The 26,924-nt window shown below is 40.2% G+C and overlaps 1 protein-coding gene across 6 annotated transcripts in view; it reads right to left on the bottom strand.

Moving 5' to 3' along the window:
- DYNC1I1 (dynein cytoplasmic 1 intermediate chain 1) overlaps positions 1–26,924 on the bottom strand; it is a 338,694-nt gene that overhangs the window by 112,940 nt on the left and 198,830 nt on the right. For all 6 annotated transcript variants that reach the window (XM_067746359.1, XM_067746362.1, XM_067746358.1 and 3 more), the window contains 4 exons: positions 24,988–25,077; positions 18,603–18,765; positions 16,506–16,605; positions 8,811–8,936 (listed from right to left, as the gene is read on the bottom strand). In XM_067746359.1, the coding sequence (XP_067602460.1) occupies positions 8,811–8,936; positions 16,506–16,605; positions 18,603–18,765; positions 24,988–25,077 (479 nt within the window). The remainder of the gene's footprint in view (positions 1–8,810; positions 8,937–16,505; positions 16,606–18,602; positions 18,766–24,987; positions 25,078–26,924) is intronic.

Below are 26,924 nucleotides of genomic sequence, written 5' to 3' on the forward strand. Positions count from 1 at the left end.
ATAAGGAATACATTTAACTTCAACTATTCAACATAATGCTAGACAGCGTTCTCAAGAAGCAAAGAACACACCTTATTGTACATAGATGCTGGAAATACTTTTTAAAACAAGTCAAAAGGAGAAAACTTATCAACTTTAGAGAAGAGCAACTACAAAAAGTATAAATATAAAATGATTATGGCAACAATGATCTGTAGCATGTGACAAACTCAATGCATTTATGAGATTACAATAAAAAAATTGACTAAGCTAAATCTTTCACCTAAGAAAAGCAACATCTCGTTTAATTCTTTGGCTACTAATGAACACATCATTTAAAAATTATACATCAGGGACTTCCCTGGTGGTGCAGTGGTTAAGAATCTGCCTGCCAATGCAGGGGACACGGGTTTGAGCCCTGGTCCGGGAAGATCCCACATGCCACGGAGCAACTAAGCCCATGTGCCACAACTACTGAGCCTGCGCTCTAGAGCCTGTGAGCCACAACTACTGAGCTCATGTGCCACAACTACTGAAGCCTGTGTGCCTAGAGCCCGTGCTCCACAGCAAGAGAAGCCACCGCAATGAGAAGCTCACGCACCACAATGAAGAGCAGCCCCCGCTGGCTGCAACTAGAGAAAGCCCGCGCGCAGCAACGAAGACCCAACGCAGGCAAAATAAATAAATTTATTTAAAAAAATAATAAATCAGATGTAAGCATGCTAAAAGCAAAGGGTGGACCACTTGTCACAACAAAGGTTAAAAAAACTTTCCCCGGAAGTAAGGATGATTCTCCTTCCACAAATTCTCTTTGATAATAATGCTTTCAAATAATTTCAAAAGTTAAAGAATGGAAAGGTCAGCTTTTTTGTTGAGCCACTGTCTGAAATAAATTAGACACAAAGTAGAAGGTTTTGGGCAAGTTTATAACGGGGGAAAATGTCTATTCTTTAGAAGTAGATGGCCTGAAATCCAGAGTGAGTCTGTGCCTAGAATGTAAGGACGCCAAAAAAACGCACAGGCACTCACTCAGAGGTGGCGGCATCCTAGAACACTCCTGGCAGATGCTAACATGATCTGGGGTACCATGAGAGTCCACTCCTGGCTTCTGTTTCCTTTCCTGGAATGGGTTCCTCCACACCCACACCTCTGAGGGACAGGGCTGCCTTTCTGAGACTTCTTTCCTTTTAAACCACCTGGTATAATTTAAACCTGCTCCTGCCTAAAATGTAGGATAAAGGAAAAGCACAATCTGAGATTTCAGAGGATGGAAGATGGAAGCCCCACCTGGGGGGCCTGGACCCAAGTCTTTAGGAGAGAGAGCTCTTAACAGAGATGCTAATCTAGTCTTAGCTGCAAGTACAACACTGGTCAGCCCCATCTTCCTTACTCTTGCTTCAAGGTCTACAGAGTGAGTCCAGCGTGGCAAGTGGCCAGCGAGTCTATACAGAATTCAGTGCAGCCATGTGAGCTATGTTAGAGACCAGTGGGTTCCGTTATGTAGCCTGTGCCTGAGGCAAACAATCAGTGTAAGTAATTAAGGCACGGAAGCAAATGCATCTGTACCCAGTACACGGTGGAAGCAGAAATAGCAAGGATGCTACTTCAGCCATGTGTACCGATACAACAGTACCAGTTATCAAAATACTGAGATTATTTTGTACTTGTCAGAAAACAACTAGGGCATGGCAGGGATGGGGGCAAACTGAAGAGTTCTTGTGGAGAGGGGACGGCCTCTTCTCAGCTCTAGCCTATTGTTGCTTGAGGACCTGGCCATACTGGGTACCCCATAAATGTCTGTTGAACGAATGAATCTAAGTTAGGTGAAATTGCTTTGCAAAATACTCAAGCAAGGAAAATAAGAATACCAAAGTTTAAGCTTCCTGCCATGGGATGGACTAAAATGCGGTAATAGGGAAACAACCAAATGTAAAGAGAATACTTTTATCTTTTCAAAGCATATTCACCTACTGCTACGCACAGAATTATGTTCCCCTAATCCCCAATGTGATGGTATTTGGAGATGGGGCCTCTGGGAGGTAATTAGGTTTAGATGAGGTCATGAGGGTGAAGCCCCTGTGATGGTATTAAGACATCAGAAGAGCTCACTCTCTATCTTCATGTGAGGACATACCTAAAAGGCAGTGGTCTGTAAGCCAGGGAGAGAGTCCTTACCAGAAACCAAAATGACTGGCACCTTGATCTTGAACTTTCCAGCTCCAGAGCTGTCAGAAAATTATTTTCTGTTGTTTAAGCCACCCAGTCTATGATATTCTGTTATGGCAGCCTGAGCAGACTAACACACCTATATTATCTCTTTTATCCTCACAATAATCCTAAGAGGTAAGGAGAACCCCATTGGTATTCAACCCAGACCCCTGAAAACACCCATTTCCCTTAGACCAAGCTCTTGTGACCTCAGTCAATGGCGAGGTAGCAGGGTGGTGAGCACAAGGGGAGTGACAGGCCGGAAACCTTGCTCATGCTGTTGTCTGGAGCTCGATGCACAGCACCAATAATTACTGGGCAATTCCTCGATGAAGCACAACCACAGAAAGCCCAGTTCAGACCGTTTTAGCACAGTGCACGGCAAGAGGAGGGAAGGGCATTTCGAGAACTGAATAAAATCTTCAATGTTGGGTTCTGTGCCTCCAACTCCCTTGGACATTAATGGGGCAGACCAAACGCTCTTAAGTCTTAGGTAGCTTTGTAATAATGTTAAACTTCAGCTTGAATTTAAAAACAATGTGTTCAAAGGTGGACTCTCATGGCATCCCCTGCATCTAATAGCTCACTTGGTCACGTGTCAGGTACACAGCTCCCTCACTGCTATTTCCAGATGAGGAATCGTCTCTGATACAACCTGTTGGCTGTAATGCTGCTGCTAACTCTAATCTCCCTACGTGTGTCCCAATGATCAGTTTTGCTTCTTCTTAATTTTTGGAGAAGATTCTAGAAAGCAGGCAGATAAAGAATGAGAGCTGGCAAGGCAGTTTCTCTGCTTCCAGCTTCCTGAGCCAAAACAGAAAAAGAAGTTCCTGCTGTTTGGTTTAATAACAATCAGTGTCTAGCTCAAGCCTCGCTCGTCGGACCAGTCATACTCAATCGGCATAAAAAAAAGTGTTTCCGAGTGTCTGCATTTCATTTCAGCATGTACGTGTAAACTCCCTTTTCTTTTTTCCTAAAGACGCAAAATAGCCCTGCTGTGCTGCTCTACTTGTCTGATCCATATAACCTGCATCTTTTATGTAAGAGTTTAATTCTACCTTTATTGTTGCATGTATTCCTTAATTATCCATAACTGTGTACTTTGAAATGTGCATCACAATCTATACAACAACAGTGAGGTTTCCTCTTTTGGGTTTCTCCATCCTGCAGTCCACCCAGCATTGCCTTTGAAAACTAGGTCTTCCATTACTTAGCACGGCCTTGTCTGTGGAGTTTATTCTGCAATTACTAAGCACCTATCATGTGCCCTCACTTTGTCATCCCAGGAACTCATATTGAATACATAACCCTAGTTGTCAAAGAACTTTCCATTCATTCATCCCTTCTCTTTTCCGACCTCTACGGAGTAACCACTCCTTGCCACATTGAAGAGAAAAGCTTAGAAAATGACTTCTTAAAAAAAAAAAAAAAAAAAAAAATCAGTCAAGCCGTAAGGAAGTTACCTGTCCTTTAATTTAAAAAGAATCCTCAGGGCTTCCCTGGTGGCGCAGTGGTTGAGAGTCCGCCTGCCGATGCAGGGGACATGGGTTCGTGCCCCGGTCTGGGAAGATCCCACATGCCGTGGAGCGGCTGGGCCCGTGAGCCATGGCCACTGAGCCTGCGCGTCCGGAGCCTGTGCTCCGCAACAGGAAAGGCCGCAACAGTGAGAGGCCCACGTACCACAAAAAAAAAAAAAAAAAAAAAAAAATCCTCAAGTCAAATTCTAACACTTCGCTGGTCATAATATACCTAGGAAAATTCATTTAATTTATATCTTTGTGTCCATAGCTGTTCTGTTCGTTTAGATTATAGCCCACAGTCTGAGCCGGGGGAGGAACAAAAATTGATGGGAGAAGAAATCAAGTTTAATGCAATAAACCTCACAGTTCCACCAGAGACTAGGGGAAGTCTTCTCTCCACGACATGACAACAATGCCTCAACGACTGTCCCAGGGTCACTCAGCAGTGTGGTCAGCTAGGAACAGAGCTGCCAGTCCTGCCTTTCTGTCCACTCCCCTCACCAGCAGCCCACATTCTCTCTCGGGTTCCCATCACTCCCCACAGCAAGGGTAGGGATGATGAGGTCAGCAGGCACCTCACACGAAACCGAGCACTGGATGGCTAACGCTGTAGCTGCAATCTCACCTGTAACCTTTACAGAATCTTAATGAGAAGCGAAGCCACACATGGGGGGAAAAGTCAGCTGAGGATTTTAAACACTGGCACAAATGAGGCTCGTTCACTTCACATTCTGCTTCCCCCCCACCCCCCGCCCCCCGCCCCCGAAATCAGAAGAGCTTCAGGTCTGTGTCAGTTTCAGGTCATTGTCAGATAATCCTCAAAAAGCGAATGCCAAGAACAAAGAAACCAAATCAGGAAAAAAATAAAAACCTCTGACCAAGCCAAGCCTCTAAATATAGCTTTCCCACTTACCTCAATGCAGATAATTCTAAGATATATATTTCTGATTCTATTCATTGCATTTAAAAGAGAAAGACCACACCAGGGTAAGCAATGCAGGGTGGTCAGACACATAATCTAATGACAGTGTGTGGAAGCCACTACAGAAGACAGCAGGAGCACTGCCAGATGGTGCGGTGGGGCTGAGTGGCTGATTTCTATGCAGAGTTGCCGATGTTTTCCAAGTACGGATGGCTCTCATTGAAATGAAAATAGAAAATGCAGGACCAGAGCCCACACTAAACATTCAGTTTAGTAAAGACAGAAAACTGCCCACGAAAGTGGAAGGTACTTGGCCTTGCTATATTCTCAGTAGAGAGAGAGGAGCCTTCCTCCTGCAATCTTTTTACCGTTAGGCTAAAAGCCTGTCAGTCTTTGCAAAGGAAAACGGAACTGATAGCTGCGTCTTGTGCGTTTGTTTTCTAGGGCCTGAAACGATGCTTTTCTGAGCCATAGGATTTGTTTGCAACTATACACTTGGCGAAAAATATGAAGAATCAAGAGATCAGCAAGAAATGGCTAGCGAATGTGATTCTTCCAAAATGATAAAAGTACAGTTGTCATAAGGCACCCGTAGCTCCTCACCTCCAGTCCTCTTTCTTACTAAGAAAACGAATTTTGAAATTATTGCAACATCATAGGAGAATGTGGCAGCACATTCATTCTACCCAAGTTCAGTGAGATAACGTCTGGAAAGGACCAATTGTAGTAAATAAGCTTCACCAACGAACAGGAAGGATACAAGAAGAAAAGTGATAGGTCAGTGAGCAGCGGTTTTGGTTTTTCTCATGTCTATTTTAGTTCTGTGGGCTCTCCAAATTCCCCCCTGCACTACCATGGTTAGTGCACGGTAACCAAACTGCTCTTACTACTTTTTCCCTCCACCTCACCAACATCCACTAAGTCACCTACATCTTCCCTGGCTGCCTAAGTTATCCCTGCTTTGGTCTCCCAACAGCTCAGTCATACTCAGTATCACGGCACTTTTGTTTTCTTTTGGCAGTCACTGATGTTTACCTGGAGGTGATCCGAACTTCACGGAGATCAACTACAGCAAGGTGTGTCATTATCCCAAAAGAAATGGCACTGTCCAATGCATGCCGTGTCGTGTTCAATGGGGTCTTGAGTCCGCTCCTGGAAAAACAACTCTGGGTCTTCTGACCACCACAGAAGCAGATCCCACCAATAAGTGAGCTCAAGGAAATAAGTATGTGTGGGAGGAGGGTTGGGGCGTGGAGGTCTCCACCTCCTCCACGTGAGGTGAAGCGGGAGGGGGAAGGGAGTTGGTAGGAAATTTCTCAAATAGGGTCAGGTGGGAAGGCATCAGAGTAACAAAGGCAAAAAACGCCACTCTAGTTTGGGCCAAAGGGGAAAAAGGAATGATGGCCATACTTCCAAATAAAGAAGCCAACTAGGTTCATCACCTATCATCCCCTTTCTTCATCTCTCCTCTACATTCCAGTGGTTTTCAACTATTGCTGCATCTTCAACTCACTTGGGAGCTTTGTAAAAATGACCAGACTGTGCCCCAGATTAATTAAATCAGAATCTCTGGATGAAACGCAGGCATCAGGAGGTCTTAAAGTCGCCCAGGTGACTGCAATGATCAAGTAAGATGGAAAACACATCTCTGTTCCATTTTTCTCTCTTCACTTCTCCCCAGACCCCCATGCCACACACCTGCGTGGTGTTAACTGGCTGAATTCCTGACTAGTGCAGCAGAAGGCAATACACAGGCTTCAGAGTAAATATGAGCTGACTTCAATCCTGGCTTTGCCATTTACGGGCACCTGTCCGGGTTCATGGCCTCTCTGAGCCACAGTTTCTCACCCGGGGAGTAATGGTAGCTTACCACGATGAATGTAGATTCTTAAAACATGTAAATATGTTTTTTATTTTCAGAGATCAATGTCACAGAGACATTCCCCATGTCCTCAAACTATTGTTTTTTTCTCATCTCTTAGGAAAGCTCCCACTCAAGGTCTAATAATTTCAAAGTTGATCACTCCAGGTATATTTGCTTATTAGCCCAAAATGATCTGAAATCAGTAGGACTTTAGGAGTTGTGAAAGCAATCTCCTGGATTGCTCTGAGGTGAAATCCAGGTATGATGCTTAATTTTATGTGTCAACTTGGCTAGGCTACAGTCCCTAGTTTTTTGGTCAAATACAAGTCTAAATGTTGGTGTGAAGGTATTTCGATGTGATTAACATTTAAATCAGTAGACTGTTCCTTTGCACATGTCACTTAACCCCAAAGTTTAAAAGTATTAGAATTCTCCCCTTTCTCAGTGAGAATGCTAGTAGAGTTTAGAACCCCCAGCTGCTTCTGGTCACCAGATGAAGTGAAGATAATAGTAGGAATCTGGGGAATACAGAGATAGTTTAGTCAGCATCTTTTGTTAGGATATTCAGAGTACTTCTGACTTTAAAAAAAAAAATCAAGGGTATATCTTCTAAAACACATATATTGGAGCATTTAAGGGGGCAACTAAAAATAAGGTTAAATGCATTTTGGTGAAGCTTTTAGTAAATGATCCCAAAGATACCAGGAGATGAAAGAATGCTCCTTTCAGTCAATACTTGTATTAACCATTGTGTGATAAAACAGATAATTTGAAAATTGCAGTTAATTCCGAAGACTTTTGTAAGTTGCCTCTTCACTCAGCATTATTAGTTCCTACTGACCTGCTGCTGTGCAGTGTTATGAATATTAAGCACATTATCAAATTGTTATTACCACAGGCTACCTTTCGTCAGTTAATATAATAAAATATTTAAATTATGATAAACATTATGTACTTCGACCAAAACAATATAGTGTCACTTCTTAAATTTAAAAAAATTCAATATATGCTTTATACAATACCAAAATAGCTTAAATGGCACTGTTTTTCAAAAAATGTGCTTCTGCTTATCCCATAATCCTTTTAGTATTTTCTTGGTAATTCAGCAAAACTCTTTAAACTGAATAAAATTAGGATTTTGTGCTTCTATGTTTACAGAAAGAGCATATCAGACTGACAAATTTGATAATCTAAAAAAAAAGAAAGAAAAAACTGTTCTTATTTCAAAGGTTCAAAAAATAAAGGTTATTTACTATGCAGACCAGGACTTCTTGTTTTTAAGATAGCAAATTAGAAAAACATGGTCAGAGTTAGAGGTTACTCAATCAGGTTGAAGCTGGGACTTTTACTCCAGCAGCTCTTGTTCCCCAAATTATATCTGATAATGTTCTAAAGTCTAAACATATTTTAGTTCAAAAAGATACTCAGCTCTTAGATATAAAATGGCACTAAGCTTCCAAATATCAACAGGTTTACCCACCCTCTTCAACTAATGTATCTGTTTTCAGAGTAATCTGCCACTCAGGACCTCTGAATCATAATATTTGAGGAACTGAAACTTTGAGCTAAACCGTTTGTTTGCATTTTCCTGTGCATAATCACAGGAGAGGGGCATTAATAAAGGGGTTGGTGTATTGGCCACTACCAAGGCCTATTATTTCAGCAGAGTCATGGCAATAGGGCAAAGCCGAGTGTGTGCAACTGTGACATAATTTCAGCCTGTATTGTGTTGAATGGAAGAGAAGACCAATGTGTCAGCAGATACAAGCAGTAAAATATCCCAGACTAGTTGCAAACCGGAAACAGTATCTATATTTCTCAACAATTCAAGAAAGATAGTGATAAATCTTACCTTAAACTGGCTACAAAAGTATTATTACCTGTAAAGCAAGATGGTACCCGTAAACTTAAAATTGGCAAAATCCCATTGAACTGCATTTCAGAGAGAGGAGGGAACTTGAAATGGTACTGTTTTGAGGGTGTCCACAAGCGTGGGCAAGCATACGTTCCTGCTAAGCAGAGGAAGTGGTACACCCGGATTTCTTCCTAAGTGCGAGGTCTTTAGAAACTCATCCTCATGGGGGCTGTTTTAAATGGAAAGAAAATGACACACAGTCCCCAACTAGGCTTCTGAACTGTTTGCAGAGGGTTGCCACTTTCCCCAGACATTAGGTTACTGTGGGGGAATTTTCCAAAGTTGTCAACAATTCCATTTTTAAACTCAGTTCTTCCTCTCCACATAAAACAGATGCGAGGCAGCATGAGCTATATTTGGTCTAACAGGAGATATAAGGTTTTTTACATTGCTGACTCCTACCTGACAGTGGAAGACGTATTCTGGTGTGGTTTTCTTAAACTTCATGTTCCAAACCAAGGCCACTCCATCTGGTTCATGGGGAGCATCTTCGTTGTTGTTGTAGGAAGCGACCATCAGCTCGGGGTACTGGATGGAAGAGGTCACAAGGATGGCTTATGCCAAGATGACAACACAAGGAAAACATTCTTATTCCAACAGACACATGCTATATTACATACTTTCAATGGCACTTTCTTTTTAAGCTGTGGCATACTTAATACCAACCTCACGTCTCAACCCACTGCAAGCTGGTTTCTACTCCCAACAAACGTTCCACGTGTGCTGCCATACTCACTAATGACCACTAAACTGCATGCTCTGCTGGATCTCTCTGGGTTATGTGACATTTGGGCTACTCCCTCCTTTCTCCTGTGTTGGCTTCGAAGACATCTTTCTCTCCTGATCTTCTTCCAAACCACTCTTTTCAGTCCCTACGGTTTCTTCTATTACCTATATTCCAAGGGGGGCTGTGTTCTGCCCTTATTTGTCTCTATCGACACACTGTCCCTGGGTGAACTCATCAATAGCTTTAATAAGCATTAATACATTGACAATGTTCAAATCTTTATCTCTAGGCTTGATTTCTCTCTGAGGTGCAGATTTTACAGCTACTGAGGATTTCTCAAGGCTGTCCACAGACACCGTCAGATGCAGTGCATAGGAAAGCGAGCTTGCTGCCTTCTACAAAAACCTACCGCTCTTTCAACATTCCCTCTTCCGACATTCATCCCTTTAGTGCTTTGCACTGACATTACCTAGCTGTCCAGGCCAGACACTCCACGTTCATTTTTTACTCCTCCCTCTTTCTCATCTTCACACACTGTGTTTCACTACTTCCTCAATGGTAATTCAAATGCATGTTTTCTTTCTATCCTTAAGATCAGAGGGCTCCTAAATGAATTTCTTGTCTGGATGAAAACAGTTTTTTAAATGGCTTCCTGCTTCCAGGCTCGCCATGCCTTACCCTCACCTACTCCACTCTTCATCCTTTGTCAATATGATTTTACAAAACATACATTTGGCTAAGTCACTCCTCTGCTTAAAATACTTCAATGGCTCATCATTACTTTCAAGATAAAATCCAGGTCATATAGGATCCTTCATCATCTGTTATTTTCTACTTTCTCTGCTTAATCTCTTACAACCTTCCCTCCCTCCTCCCAACCCCACTCTATGACCCAGCCTCACTGGGCTAGTTCTGAGGTTCATAGGTACAGCCTCTGTACCACGAGTCTGATACTCACTCTCATTGGAATGCCTCTTCTGTGTTGGTTACATCATTAACTTATTCGTTAAGACTCGATGCAGGCACCAAGTCCTCCAGACAATCCTATCTAACTATCCACCACCCCTCCTTGCCTCTCAGCAGCTCCCTTAGCAATTACGTGTGTCCCCCTATTAAAGCACCTGTCAAACTGTATTACGGCTTCTCCTGGTCTATGTCTATTACTAGATTGTAAGCTCTTTGAGTATAGGGACTTGTTTTTATTGACCTCTGAATCCAGAGTACAGTAAGTCCTAGCACAATAAACTTGTGCCAAAATCTGTTGAATTACAAATGCTCTTTCTTATGTTAGTAACCCTGTGCTCGGCAGCAAGACCTTATCTTTAATCCTTTGTTGTTAAATAACACCAACAATTAAAAGCTCAAGTAAAAGAAACACAAGTAGTAAAATAACAAAGAGGACTCTACAGTGAGTAGAAATACCTACTCACTGTACATGAACTCTGTGCTGAGTGTTATAAATAAACTGAGGCTGAATCTCATGGCAGGTACTCAGGAGTTAGAGTACATTTCATGAAAATGTCATTCCTACCTGGGATTCCCATAAGGCAGCTCCGTTAAAAATAGCATCAGGATTATAGCAGATCATATCAGTCTTTGCTCACAGGTAATTTTTCCCTTCTTTTTCACTACACTGCATATATTTAACATAAGATTGTCTGTATAAATGTGAACATCAACTTTTTTTCTATCAAAAATAATTAAACCTAAGTCTTCTATGTGATTGTAGTCATTCTTTGAGCTCCCTCAACTTAAGAAAGCTGCAGAGTTACAACTCGCCAGTTGGTACAGAGAAAGTATAAGCCTACAACGACACACACGTATGTGGCCACCAGGGGAAAGTAATCATTCTTTATTAGAAAACACTCCTCAGCGGATGAATCAAAGGCCTGTTAAGAAAGGCCTTTGATTCGAAGCCCATTCAAAGAAACTAACATCCAGATAAACACAGAAGTCTCCAGACTGCCCATCTGAAGTTTAACTATGTCACATGTGAAAAGGCAACTCTATAAACATCAACACCACTACCACAGTGGCCAATGGACAGCCAGATGTGTCTGGAATAATATCCCACAGCTTCACATCTGGGTCTCATCGCTGGCTCCCACTTGCAGTTCTTCTTTTTTCATTAAAAAAATATTTTACATTATTGGGTTTAAAACTCCTTTAGAAAACAGGGAGAATTTCTGTAAAATACCAGTGAAATGCTTTTGGTGAAATATCTATGACTAGGATCAAAAGGCCTAAAGATACTGATTAACTCTTATCTCTTGAAAGTGTTTGTGATTTCAAAGTCTCCTCTAGTATGTTTGTTTGAACATGACTAATCGTATTTTCTTATTTTCCAATAAAAAGTAGTAAACCTCTGCACGATTATTTAAACTTTAAAGGTTAAAATTATTACCTTAAAGGGAATATTACCTACTAGGAAGTTTGTGATTACTCACGGGGCTGAATTATCTAATATTTAACCTAGGAGAATTTTACCCGGAAATTACCAGATCTGCTCTCAAGCTGCTTTTTCTTATAAAGAAATAAAATCTGACATTTATTGGCGAGGAAGGAACCAACATGTTTTAAGAGCCATTATGTGCCAGACACTGGGCTGGGGAACATGTTCACTCATTTGATCCTTACAATTCTCTAAAGTAAGCAATGGTTTTCCCACTTCTACAGACAAAGAAGCCAAGGGTCGCTGGGTAAGGAACTTGTTCCAAGTTAAGTTGCTAATAAATGATAAAGTGAGACCCTGCTTGAAGTCTATTTGGTTTCAAAGACCATGTCCCTTCCAGCCCACTGTGGCATGCGTCAAGTGCCCCCTCCCCCCATGCATATGAGAGGCACTGGTGCCAGGTAAAATGGGGGACACGAATTTCAACAGTAACATGCTTTGCTTTATAGGAGCTCATCACTTAGCAGAGGGAGGTGAGACACATGTATGAATAACTACAACACAAATATAAAAGCAGAACATGCTAAGATGGAGATACAAAAGGAGTTCTATCAAAGCACAGAGGAGAAAATAACTACTTTAGTTGGAATGGGGTATGGTAGGGAGAGATATTGGAAAGGACTTCTGAGAAGAAATGAGACTTGACTGGGCCCTGTTAAATGGCTAGGTGATTAGGAGAGAAGTGAGAGGAGAGTATAGACGAGGGTAAATATTGTATAGTCAGGTAAATATTGATGCAGGAAATCTCTCTTGGGTGTCTGCCTGGTTCACAGTGATTCTCCCAATCTTTGGAGATTACCTCAATACACAGGTGTCTAACTTCCCAGGGCCAATTAATTCATTGCAGGGTTCATACCTGACCCAGCTGGGGCAATCACATTCTCTAACTTGGCTACTGTAACTTTTGAGCTGAGACACAGAACCCACGGGCTGGCAAGTGGGTCAGCTTATGACAGCATCTTATTGGTGGAGCCTCTCGAGCTGCCCAGATTTATACTCCTGAGCCCCCGTTCTTCATCTCTTCCGTGGATTCCCTGAGCACCCTAGCAGCTCTCGAATAAATTTCCCTTCTTCCTGAAGGTAGCCAGGGGTAAAGTTTTCTTGACTAATGCAGTGGAGAACATATTCAGGAGACAGTAGGTTGTAGCACCTGGCTGGGAGGCAGGTGATACGAAGAGATGAAAAAGATACAAGGGCTGCAGATGCCTCAGGGCATCCTCACAGAAGTCACCGAGTACAGGCTAATGATTTTAGACTTCACTCTGGGAGACATACTCTGCAACTACTAATAGTACTAATTCTACTACTACTTTAACATTTATTGAGTATTTTTTATATACTAGACAGTTTTAAAACTCGAAGTGTTTTAAATACATTTACTCATTTAATACAATAAGCATGTGAGCTAGGTATGATTATCATTTTATGAGTGAGGAAACTTAAGCCAAAAAAAGTCAGGTAATTTGCTCAAGGTGACACTGAGAGCAAATAAGTAATCTTCACAAATAGTAAACTGGAAAAGTACTTACAATGACTCAACAGTGTAGAGAATTGAGGCAGGGAGACCAGTTAGGAAGCTATTTCCTAATATAAGCACAAAGTGGAGGCCATGACATAAAGTAGGTATCAACTCCACATGTAAGTGGATTTGAATTGATCACAGTGGGGGTCTTTTTGCTACCGTAAATTTGATTGGGTTTTGCAATTAAATGAGTTATCAAAAATTACTTGAAGAGGGATGGGGGAGGAATGGAGTAGGAAGTTGGGGTTAGCAGATGTAAGCTATTATATAGAGAGTGGATAAACACCAAGGTTCTACTGTATAGCACAGGAAACTATATTCGATATCCTATGATAAACCATAATGAAAGAGAATATAAAAAGAATGTATATATATGCATAACTGAATCACTCTGCTGTACAGCAGAAATTAAGACAACATTGTAAATCAACTTTACTTCAATTAAAAAAAAAATGACTTGGCTTTGTATCTTGGATGACTCCAAGGTTAGAGGATGCAACTTACATATGAGAGGAATATACATGGTGGGAGTGAGATCATAAGTCTGGTTTTGTATATGTCTGCCAAATCTGTCATGTGATATGTGGATAGTATTATTGACCCCCTGTGCTAAACAATATTCAGTGAATAGCAAAGTTGACATAATTCCCCAAGCACCCAAATGTCTTCCAAGGAATAATGTTTGGTGGATATTTTGCAAATATCGCAAAGTTAAAGTGTTCTTGTTTAAGAAGTACAAGAGGTCACAGCAAAGCTATGCAGGAATCTTACCGTTTCTTCCTTTTTTCCCCTCTGTTCCATTCTGTTCCACTCATAATCATCCTAAGCATACACGCCTCTACTAAACGCTAAGACTATGCCTCTATCCTTTTCTTCCTTCTTAATATCATTGGATTGCATGTACATTCACTCAGAAAGTCTCTTCATTCCATACGTATGTCAACCGGGTCCTCTGAACCCCAAAATTGTTATGACGTAAGGGCTCTAATTCCTGTTTCTTATGCTCCAAAGAAAATACATTTTTCAGAAATGCAAACCCCTTCCCCACAGTGTAGATGGCAGGTTACACAAAAATGGGGAAAAACAGATGCAGTCTCTCTATGGAGGAGTTTCTGCCCTTTCCAGTTTCACCTCCTGCAACAAAAACGACACACAAGACCCTGTGTGGAAACAAACCTATCCACAGGCAATAGGGCCCACCACACGCTGAGGCCAGGCAGGGACCAGCCCCACGGGTGAGCCCCCTGCTGCCTCCTCAGGGAGAGTTATCAGTGAAACCTGCCTTTGAGGAATGTGTCAGATAAGGTTCCTGTGTAATTTCCAGACTCTGAACGAGTGAACAAGCCGAGCTAAATGTCTCCTCAGCCATGGAATCTGCTTTCTGCACACACACCCGCGCGTGCTCACAGAGCACCCACGCACTGGCGGGAAGTGGCTGGGCACACCCTGCCTGTATTAGCCCCTGCACGACCATGCCCCGCGTGCTCTCTCATTTGGATGTAAAAAGAGATTCAAGGGGAGAGATCACTTGCCCACTTTGTGGCTGCTGACAGTCTGGTTGCAGGGATTTACATTCCTCTTCAGTGTTCCTGTTCTCAGCATGACTAAATGGGGCTCTTCACATCACCTGCTTTACTGCTCTGCCTAGAACACACTCTTCTCCCCTCCATTTGTCTAATCCCAGTCTTCTAAGATGCCCTGTCCAACCAGAGACAGACTCCAACCTCCACTGAATCCGGAAAGCACTTGCTCTCCGCCCTACGTCACTCAGCCCTTAGAACCTCTTTTGGCTTCAGATTCATAAGTCCTTTGTGGGAGGCACTGGTAAAGAGCATATGCCTGGAAGTGCTGAAAGACTTGGGTTCAAAGCCCTGCTGTACCACATCCTAGCTGAGTGACGGTTAGTAAGATACTTAGTTGCTCTGAGCCTCAATTTCTTCAGCTATAAAATTAAAATAGTAACAGTGGCTGCCTCACTTGATGTTGTGAGGGTGAAATAAGACAATGCCTCCAGAGCAGCTGGCACAGTGCTTAGTATATAAGAAACACAAATTAAAAGCTAGCCATGATAATTATTCCCAATAAAAGCATAGACTATAAGAAAACAGAAACTGCACTGTGTATAAATGCCCAGTACTTATCATCCCTATTTCCCTCATTGCTATTATGTCATTGTCATTACAGGAGGGGACGCAGCATGGTGATCAAGAATGTGAGCTCAGGAGTCAGACCACCTGAGTTCATATTCCGACCCCACCACAATTAGGCTGTGTGCCTTTATGTGCATTATTTAACTACTCAGTGCTGGGTAAATTATACACTAATTGAGTAGGCCATTCAATTGGCTTTTGGTAAATCTGCCTGCTTTCACTATGAATGCTACGCTAGGGAGTTTAGATTTTTTTTTTTTCTTGCAGGCAATAGGGAGTTTTAATCCAGGGAGTGAAGTGATCAGATTTGCATTTGCAGAAATATTATTTGGCTAGATGTCTACAGGGAAAACTATAGGTGGACAAGTTTGGATGTAGAAAGAACACAAGAAGGTTAGCAATACTACAGGTGTAAGATGATGAATATATGAGCGGTGAAACGGACAGTCTTGGTGACAGACCGGGTCTAGGAGATAAGGGAGAGAAAGTTTCTATAATGACGAAAGTTTTGCTTTAGGTCCTTGGGTATATTGTGATGGCTTTAACATAGAATAGAGGAAGCAAAAAAGGATTTCAGACATGTGGAAATAATGAGTTAGTGATTAGTTTGAGATTCTATGGGACACCTGAATGGATCTGTCTGGTGTGTAAAGTGGAATTCAGGAGGGAGATTGGGTGGGGGATAGAAAAAGGCTGCCCACGTGGTGGTTGAATCCATAGCAGTGGAAGAGATCTCCCACAGAGAGCATGTCGAGAAGCGTAAAGGTTGAGGGCATGACCACGAGGACCACGAGGGTAGGAGAGGAAAAAGAAGTCTTGGAGGAGTTCGAGAACTGAAAGAGAGTCGAGTTGTGGAACTCAGTGGAAGGATAATATTTTTAGAAGTATGGGGAAGTCAACAAAGCTGGATGACAAAGAGAGGTCAGGGCAGATTAAGGCTTAAAAATATTCACATGGATTTGACAAGTAGGAAATCATTGGTGACCTTAGTGAGAGCAGTCTCATGGACAGAATGGCCTGGCTCTTCGTCTGGTCCCTAGTAAGTACTCAATGTGTATGAATAATAGAGTGCAAATTTTAAACTGAAACTTCAGTAACATGAGAAAGAAAACCAACAGGCACAGAAAAAAATTGCAAGTTAGTGAACACATCCAAAATAGTGGAGCAATTCTCTCTTATTTTTTTTAAAATACAAATGCCATGAGAACACAAGTCCAGTTTGTCCCATCCCAGCAACAATTCTTACCTGGAGAGACCAGTCCATACAAGTGACTACTCGGTGCTTGGACCAATGCTCATCGTAGAACTGACGATTGAAAGAAAGGTTGGCTCCAGCCTGGACATCCCTAGGAGGGTTTAAACATCAAAGACAAATATGATGCTTCAAAACGGGGCTTTATCTCTAGTGCTCATACTGAAAGAATGAAATGGCAAGAGCATGGCGCACAATACTCTCTAAAGCCAAAGCATCGATCTAGACAGCAAACTCTGATCATAAATAAACTAAAGGTGATCTCCTTTCTGCAAAGCCCTCTCTAACCTGGCCCAGAAAAGGTTCCCACATGTTGTTCCAAGCCTGGTGTGAAATGTCAGATTTGTTTCAGGTTCCTATCTTGAGCAGTTCTAAAGCATTCTCCTCCCCCTAACAAGCTCTGCCTTGAATCAGAGTTTACAAGAAATTTCCCAGCTCGCAAGGAAGCGCAGCACATTTGGAGAGTCTTTGGTATCAATATCACCTTATCTGGCCTTAGACCAGAAATGATATGCATGTTTCTCTTTACCTGTAATTTCTGATTGAAGGTGGCAGTTGCCTCCTTGCTCAATAGCAAGTGAAAAGTTCCACCGTGAGACAGGCCTGCCGGGGAGTGAGGGATTCACCAAACACCTTAGATACTTAACATAGACCAAAACATCACCTGGGTGGAGGAAGATTACACTTTGGCTACTGTTTACCTGCCTGATATTCAACTGGCTGCAAAACCTCCTCTGAAGAACTCTGCACTGGTCGTGCATTCGCTCCACAAGACCGAGTGTTTAAATTGAGTCATACTTGTTCTGTGTCAGCATCTATGGGATCTGCATAAAAAGCTGCCTATACTCCTTGGGCTTCAGTTCAGGAATTCTTCCACACTCACCCTTTTTTTCTGTTCATTTGCTTCATTCCATTGCTTTGCACCCTGTATCACTTGTCCTATATAGTTCTTGTTCAGACTGGGTGACTTGACCTCAGATTAGGTACTTGGGCTCCAAGCAGCTGACTTATCATGACTTTTCTCCCCCCTGCTAACCTTTCCTCAGCTCCACCACTGCAAACTCAGGCAAGAGGTACGTGCACCCAAATATCTGCCAGGAACCCAGTATAACGCTGTGCCAGACACCCAGAGGGAAAGAGGACTCAGAAAACTAACTGAGCCATAGAGTAATGGCTTTTTAAAAGAAAACAAATAGAACACATATATTCCAAATATTATTCTCTTTGATGGAGTCTAACGATGCTGTCGACTGTTTAGAACATTTTTAGAACTCCCTTTTGAAACTGTTTTCAGAGCCACGGTTACATTGCCTTGAGCATCTTCAACGATGACAGGTTGGCCTTTGACAATGTATTTGAATTTTAGAAGTAGTAAAATGTCAGGTCTAATGAAAAAGGCAGGTAACCTCATCTTTTCATGTTGTTCTTGGCCAAAAGAAACTGGTGGCTAAAAACCAGCTCTATCTCTCACAGAGCTCATAAAGCGCCTCCAATTATCCACACGAAGATGGCTGACAGCCCCTGCCGAACGTAACACATACGCTGCAGTCACGGGGCAAGTCATTTGGGGCCATTTACTTCTAACGGTTAGTTGAAAGTAAATGGCACTTGTATTTCCTAAAAGGCATATACACATAATCTTATGGCATCAAAAGAGGAAAGAGTTGCCAGTCTCTGTTTGCTGTCTCCCACATCAGTTAAGGTCTCCCATATCTCATGTTTATTTTCTTCGGCTTCCTGTTTGCTTAGACATCAAAAATAGATCTACGGGATATAACACAAATCTCCTTTTGCTGCTTATGTTTTCTCAGAGGACAATGTACATGACTCTGCCAGTCTCTATCACCTGGGCTGTTCCCCAGATAGCAAATTCAAAAGCATTTCATGGAAGCACATGATAATTACAAGGAAACTCTAAGCCAGAAGTCATAACCAAAGCCCTTAGTCGAAGCTGTTCAGCAAGATCAGCTCTGGAATTTCATACTCCTCTGATTTGTTAGGCTTGGAACTTGCCTACTCAAAACATAAGTGAATTTAGAATCAACAGAGAACTTATCACAGTATTTTTTTAAATGCACACAAGAAACTAACCCATCTTTTTCCTCTAACTCTCGACCACTATAGTCAAAGAAGATATCGGAGTCTTCTGCCAGCGCTCTTTCAATTACCCGTATTGTCCGATCAAAAAAGATGAGAAATTCCTCTGAGTGAAGGATCTGCTGTTTTTCTTCCTCTGTCAGCTCCCTTGGAGGAGCTATTTATGTAAAAGAGATTGTTGGGAAAGAAAAAAAAAAAAGGGATAATTAAAACATTTCAAGAGGAATCCAACTCTTGAAAGACATTGCTTATCAAAAGAGTGATAAGACACAGTGAAATAAACCATTGTTAATATTAATTCTAAATTACTCTTAAATTCACATCAAAGGTTTTTGCAGATGTCTTCACTGACAATTTTACAAAAAGATTTCATATCTGGACTAATTACTATTTTGAAGAGTTGAAAAATATTACAAATGAAAATGATTGGTGTGTTTTAACAATGAGTTCTGAACATTATTTTCTTTAGAACTGAACTTGAAAAACAGCTCAAATAGTACATAATAGAGAAATCTATAAAACCATGTATATCAGATTGTAAAGCTGCGCATACCAAATAATTAAGAACTATCTATAATATGATCTAGATAGCACCTTTCCTCTTTCTGCTGATAAATTCATTTTATTTTAGATAGTTACTTGATAAGGCTGATTGACTGTTATATAGATTCTCCTCAAAAACTGAAACATGTCCTTCCAAACGCACCTTTACCCAAGATATCTTCTGCTTTTAAACAAACACATGGAACAAATAAATGCTATAAGACACCTCATAATTGTTATTATGCCTTACTTTTCCAGCATGATTAAGCTTATAAGACTAAATTTGAAGATACAAAATAAGGCAAAGAGAGATTAAGTAACTAGCAATATGTCATAGTGTCTGAAAGTCAGCTCACCTCAGAGTCACGATTAGGTTATATAAACTGTTCCTTCAGTAGCAGGGTTTACATAAAACTATAGAGGAAGGATTAGGAACTCCCCCAGACTGAGAAATCCCTAAGGGCAGAAACTGTCAGCTGAACCTTTGTGGTTCTTCAGGAACCCCAGTTCAACTTTTGTGCAGAGAGACTTCAATAAATGTTTGATCAATTACCCTTCCAGTAGGACCAGAAGCTCCTGGAGTTTAAGCTACAAGAGGAGGGTAGTGCATTAAAACCATAGGGGTCCCTGGTGGAATGACTCACCCACAGGATTTCCTAAACACTTCCACAACCACCCTCATAACCAGGACCGATTTCTACCTGGCCACATGGTCAGAGGAATCATTTAGGTATAGCCACCTATAGCATAATGTTTTATGGAAGTGTTATTTGATTTGATTAATGGTATCTTGAAGCCACTGTCCTGAGAAATCTGAACCGTCAAGAAGCCCTCCTGCAGAGCCATGGAAGTAGATCTCAAGCTTTTAATGTTCACAATGTCTCTCCCCTTCTGGCCTCCCCTCCCCTGCCCCAGACTGAAAGGCAGAGAGGTCTGGAAAGACTCCAGGGTCTGTATTTGTACAAGAAATTAGAATGATTACGACGTAGTTGATTCACACCTTGAGAAGTGGAAAAACATGATTCATCCACTACAGCAGAAGATTATCTCCAAATACAGCTCACCCCGGTGTTTCTAGCAGCCCTAAATATAGCCGGAAATATTTCTTTGTTGCTGAAGTTTCCAGAGCCCTAAATGTGCCCATGTGTATTGGGACTCTCCAAAAACCTCCATCAACATCTGCTGAGCAATGCTGCACAGACACTAGTTTGAGAAATGGTGAAGTGGGCAATGTGTAAACTGTAAATAACAAGAACTCTACAAAACCAACCTGGAAGCCAAGAGTTACTCCGCCATTTGCTAGCTTGGATTCTTTTATCAATGAAAGCTCTCTAAGCCGCAGTGTTATCCATAAAATGAGGCAATGATACCTAAACTTTAAGTCTGGTTTAAGACTTAAATATACTGACAAATAGTTCAGCATTCAATAATTAGCAGTTATATATGACTAGTCTACTTTCTAAAACACCCATAAATTAGGCATTTGAATTTTTTCACCCTGATGTAAGTTCAAGAAAACAGTAAAACTACTAAATGTAACTAGGTAAAGGGGAAAACGCTAGGGTCCTTTTGTTTTGGTCAGTACTGTTATATAAATAAATAAACTTCACTAAACAAGGATGCTACAGGACCAAGAAGAATGTCTTATTTTAAAACCTTCACTCGGCTTTTGTCACTGCTGATGTATGACTTGAGACACACTTGAAATTAAGCAGAGAAATAGGAATTTTTTCCCTTTATTCCTGTTTTTACATTTTAAAAATACCTATTCTATTCTCTGTTTATCTTTTTGAGCTACTTGTATTCCACCTGTATATTTCCTTACAGGTCCATTACCTTGAATAAAAAACAGTTCCTGTGTAATTTTCTGTAATCTTTTTCTTCCCTGTAGCTTACTGTCATTTTGATCTCAGCTTTCAAGACATACAACTTCTTCTCTAAGAGAAACATAAATGGCTGATCAAAGCGTATTTGCAGAGGCCAAGTTCAGGTAAGTGAAGCAGTAGCGTCTCCAGATATTATGTTTGGCAATACAATATTTGGCTTGAAATTAAATTGCTACTGAAGCAAAACAAAGAACATATTTTATATTAAGCTTTGATGTCTAACAGGGATCAAATGACATGATTTGTTAGCACAAAATAATAAGATGCATGTGCAGATGAGTACTTTTTAAAAGTCATAAACAATATTCAACTTAGGAGTTAAACAGAGCTATAGTTATTTTCGCTAAAACCCCAAACCTCTCATATTTAAAAGTCTTTAAATTGATGTGTTATTACAATGTAATGAAAACATAATGGAGTATCCAGGAACCACAACCGAAATCTGTATTTGGAGGTAAAACCTCTGCAGACATCATATTTCATGAAAAAAAAATTAGTTGATTAATGGAGTCCGCAAAATTTAAAATATAAGCATAAACAATTAAAATCAGAATTGTATTACTCCAGGAGAGACCCCAAATTCTCCCTAAAATCTCTGTTTCTTCAGCTTTTCCCTATCCCTGGAACCTAAAGAATTATTTTCAACATCTTCTCTGCATAAAAAGGTAGGAAGTAATTTAACAGCAACAGGCCTAACAGCGCAAAACAAGGGCAATGATAATGTTTGATTTTTCTTACAAGTTAAGCAGAAATTGCTATTATAGCAGGTTTGTTGTTTGTTTTTGCAACATGGAGTATTTCTGCCAAGAGCTAACAATATTTTATGCATTTAAAGTGACCTTTTTTAAGAAATAAAGATTCTTCAGGAAAAGTAGTACACATAGATATGACTTACATATGAGCCAATGACAGCACAATTTTCAAACTTACCAAAATTTACTTGAACAGTTATATTTAGCTTGAATAAGAAGTACGAAAACCATGTACTAGAGTCATGAAACTCAAAGTTTAGAGAACTGCCTAATTCTATGAATTCATGGCCTGCAAAATTAAAATCTAGTATGAATTTTATTTTAGGGTCTCCTTTTAATTCTTTTTATTATAGAAATGTTAATTTGTCTTGGTACTGTACATGAAAATACTTTTTTATGTGTCTCTCATGTTGATTCTATCCTATTTGCTATGCTTCTTAAGTTTTCTTATTGACCTGAATGTGTACTTTTTCAATTTCTTTTTGATTTACTCTATTTACTAGACACTATATCTTTTGATTTCTAGAGTTCCTGGATGTTTTTTCTCTGTAAAAATGTAAAATCTGTAATGGAATCCACAATTTATATTGAGTATTTTACAATCTCATCTTTAGGTCAAAAGTAATTTTTAAAATATCCATTTCAGAAATGTCTTGCCTTGTTTCAATGATATAGTTTTAAATTTCAATATAAAAATTACATCTTTTAAATATTTTTCAAGACTATGTCAAAAAGATTAAAAAATAAATAAGTAAACCCACATAACTTAAATATTCAATCAGATTAAATAGGGACAGTAGCTCTTACTGAATTTTACAGTGAAATCAGTTCAAAAACAAGAGGAAGAAAACGAAACCAAACTAATAAAGAATGATGTCCTTCTCTGAAGTTAATGTGAGGTTTATGAGTTAATGTGCATTTACAAGAGTCACGTTTCCAATTCTGTTGCTTTAAATCTCTAAACATGAAGATACTAGGACACTCACATATAGAAATTTCCTAAAATTTTATTAAACGCTAAAAGCTACCTGCTGTTTTCCCTACTCTGATGTGGAAAAAAGAGTGAGAAGAGTAATAAATCAAACCCATATTTCTTTACTGTTTAATGCATTTTTGATGTCACATGGGCAAAATTGTCAAAAGCTAGTGAGCACTGATTTTTTTCCCATCTCCCCCTCAGCACTTTTTTTTTTTTTTTTAACTCCAGAAAAGGCCAGATTTCTCAAAAATGTGTTCCCTGGTTTGAAACTGTGTATGTCAAGTTTCAGCCCAGAGCAAATGTTTATGGCTAAGTAATAAATCCCTGAAACTCAGGGTTCCTATGGAAGTGCTGACACAGCCCTGACTACCATGCAGCTGTATGAATGGCGCCACGATTGTATCTGCTAGAGATTCTTTAAAAAGTTTGCAAAATACTGTCTTGCTTTAAAAAAAAAATAGCCAGAGAGAGTTTGATGCCAACATAAACATGCTTTTAACCCATTATGTGCTAATTTGCAGAAAAGCCATTAATAGAGACTTAAGATGCACCGGCGCGGCAGTAACAGGAAATGCACTTTCAAACTTCTCTTGGACTTTTAACAGGACTTTAATCAATTCCATGAAGCATGAGTGAGAGTTAAAACTGGAGGGTGTTTTTGCTCAGAACTTAAGAAGGAGGTTGCAATGCTTTGCCAGAGAAGAGAATTTGGAGATTGGGGTTGGGGGGCACGAGGGAATCCGTGCCAAGACACACAAAATACACCCTGGCTTCTTATCACCCAGTACATCTTAAGGATATTTTGCAAAAAAAAAAAAAAAAGAGGGTGAGGGTATTTTAGTAAACTTTGACTTATTTTGTCTCTTGCTACACCTGTGTTAATGATATTCTATTCACCAGCTTAAATATATACATGTTCTTAGTAGGAGGTTTAAATGTGAACTTGCTTCAATCAAATCCTTTTAGAATCTCTCAGAAAGAGGAATTTGTGCCTTCTGTGGACGCCACTGTTAAAGGTGCTGAATCTACTGCCTGCCTACAGCCGTACCCTAGAACTTGACAGTAATCCACCTCACTCAATGCCTGGGCAGGTTGAAGTGAGTCCCTATGACCACTCCTACAAAGTCCCCGGGGACAACCATGTGCCATGCACTTCGCCAGAGCCACGGGCAAATCGAAAATTTAAAAATCAAATGAAATTCTAATTAGACTTACGTTGCTCTAAACTTGGGACATTTAGTAGGAAATATGGAAGAATCTTTTTAATCTACACTCCATTCTCATGGACACTCCATTTCTCAATACGAATGACAATCTCAAAATTCTCTTTTTCTCCATAGGCTGAAAATCTCAAAGGGACACAAAATCAGATTTTTAGGGAAACATCAGCTATAGTATTTCTTGCCTTTCCCTTTCTTTTCTTTTTTCATTATTGCTTTCTTGGTTTTTGAAGCCCAGTGCTATTACAGGAGGATGGCTTTGTGGGCAAGTGTATAGGCTTTGGAGTCAACTCCAAATCCTGGATCGTGTACTTACACATTATGTATCCATGGGTACATTTTTAAGCCTCCCTTTTCCTATTTCTCTACCTATAAAATAGGGAAAATAATAGTATCTGCTTCAAAAGGATGTTGCAAAGGGTACATATTATCTCTGGAGTGTTAAGGAGAGAGCCAAGTACCTAGTAAGCCCCTAATAAGTACTAGTCATTGTTATCACTGGAGCATGTAAAGGCTGCTCCTTCTGATATGGGCAGAGTGTGGAGGAAAACCTGTAATAGTATAGTTAATAGTGATGATCACGGTTAATGTTTCTCTGTAGATCACAAGAATAAACCTCAGAATTTAGTGACATCCTTTACTGTTATCATTAGGAATATATGATGGCGTGAACTAGATAACATGTCAATTGATAACAAGTGTCTTATTTTACTGCTATTTAGTAATAATTTTACTGGAAATGTGACTGGACTTGTGGATGGTTCGTGTTTTATTTGCTTCTGTCAGTCAAAAAAATAAAGGATTACAGTTTATGTTGCTAAATGTAATGTATTGATCAATCACAGAAAACCTTCCATGCAGGAGGTGTACGTTTAATTTTTACTTATCTCTATAGTCCCTTATGTTGGTTAAAAAGACAGCAATAAAAAAAATAAAATAAATAAAAAAAAAAAAAAGACAGCAATAAAATGATGATGCAATTTAGCTCCCACACCATACCTTCCTTCACCTCCTGTTTTTTGTCTTGATTTTCCAGTTCTGAATCCTGGCCAACTTTAGGTTCTACCATTTCCTCATCATCCTCATCCTCTAGAAAAAAGAAAGAGAAAAATGCATTATATTCTTTCCTTCAAATCAAAGTGTCTGGCTGATGGTGGGAGGTAGGGGCAGAGGGTAAAGTTCCAATCATTTAGGGCGGCTTCTAAGTAAATCAGTCCACCATGAATGCCCAAGATAGACGTTCATGAATACATGAATACATTATCTCCAAAAAGGGCCTCTTTGAAAGTACCCCACGCTTCTGAGAAAACCGCCCCGAGTCGGCACCTGCTACATCCATCTCCAGGCCCTCACCACATGGGATGTCTTGGAATTGCCTCTCTGACCTCTGAAGCTTCTTCGGAGATGGGCCAGGAACAGATCTTAAAATGTTTCCACCTGTAGCACATTCTCCACAGGGGACACCTGCTGTACAGACGACTCATTTCCAATTTCATTCTCACCAAATTAATTTGGTTTTGACCTACAGGAAAGGGTTAAATACAGGTCTGACCCCAGGTCAAATGCCACTGGCAAGTAAACAACCTGGGGTAGGGCCCCAAAAGTCATTGCCATTGGCCTGGAAGAAAGCAACCAACCTGTTATGGCATTTACACATTCAGAGCAGTTCATGCATTAATGTGAATTTAATGAGCACTAACAAACGGTACCAGTCGGCCACCACCACCAGATGTTACAGTGCCCTTCCTGCCCTACGCAAATGTGCTCCTACTCTCTCTCTCCTCCCAAACTGCCTTTCTTGGAGGTCCCTTTCAGTGCAGAGTGCTTGAAATCATCAGTCACAGTGTAGAGGATGGAGGGGCAAGACAAAGTGTCACAAGAAAGTCCAACTTAATGGAATAAAACAGTATAAAAAATTAACACTTGCTTCCATGGTTTTTAAATATATTACCTTCACTCAAGTATTATATTGATTTCATTGGCTCAAATGGAGTTTAAAAGAAATGACTTCACTTCCTCCACCCCCATCATTCATTCATATATCCATTCATTCAACAAATATTGATATTTACAGATGTTCTGTAAGATCCAAAGCTCTATGGAGAGTCCCATTTCCATCACAATAAATCCTGAGATTTATAGTAACTCAAAATTTCAGCTCTAACCACTTAGAGAATGCATTATATATGCATATTTAAATGCCCAAACAAATATGTATAGCCTGAAAAGCAGCTGTAAAAGTTCTTGATTATATTAAGCAAGTGATTTGTGGAAGGAATATCCATTTTAAAAATATGGATATGCAAATATAGTATTGCAATCTAGATACTGAAATACAGTAATCTATATGCATGTGTGTGGATTGTGGAACCAACATCATTACTTTATAATGACACTAAATACATATTGGAAAGAATGTAAAACACTTTTGAGGAAAACTGTCATTATTATTAACACATTAACACAGTTATTACTAATGCATTATTACTAACACATACCTGTGAGACAAAAATGTGCACTTAAAATTTTGAAAAGTACACTGTTACCCAGATCTTTAGACAAATAGACCTTTAACGTGTTAAATTATAAATAACACATCTAAATCTTTATATATAAAGATATTTCTGCTCTCTTCCCATTAAAAGCCAGCTTGGAAGGTCCTGAACAAAATATTCACCTCGACATGATGTATCTTCCTGACCCAAAGACCTAACACAAAGCCCAGTGAGGCACTAGCGGGAGGCAAGTTTCCTCTTCTGGTAAACCTTGGATGGAGACGCAGTTTTCAAAAGACCACTAATCTGCTGGGAAGTAGCTCCATCTCTGAACCTTCTAGAGACAAGTATTTAAATCCAGTGGATTCAGCAGCCGTTCCCTGGCACTTACTAAATACAAGTAAATACAACAAATGCAAAGGTGACAAAGCCCACGTTATG

The sequence above is a fragment of the Pseudorca crassidens genome, chromosome 8, assembly GCF_039906515.1.
Source record: "Pseudorca crassidens isolate mPseCra1 chromosome 8, mPseCra1.hap1, whole genome shotgun sequence".
NCBI classification, from domain to species: domain Eukaryota; kingdom Metazoa; phylum Chordata; class Mammalia; order Artiodactyla; family Delphinidae; genus Pseudorca; species Pseudorca crassidens.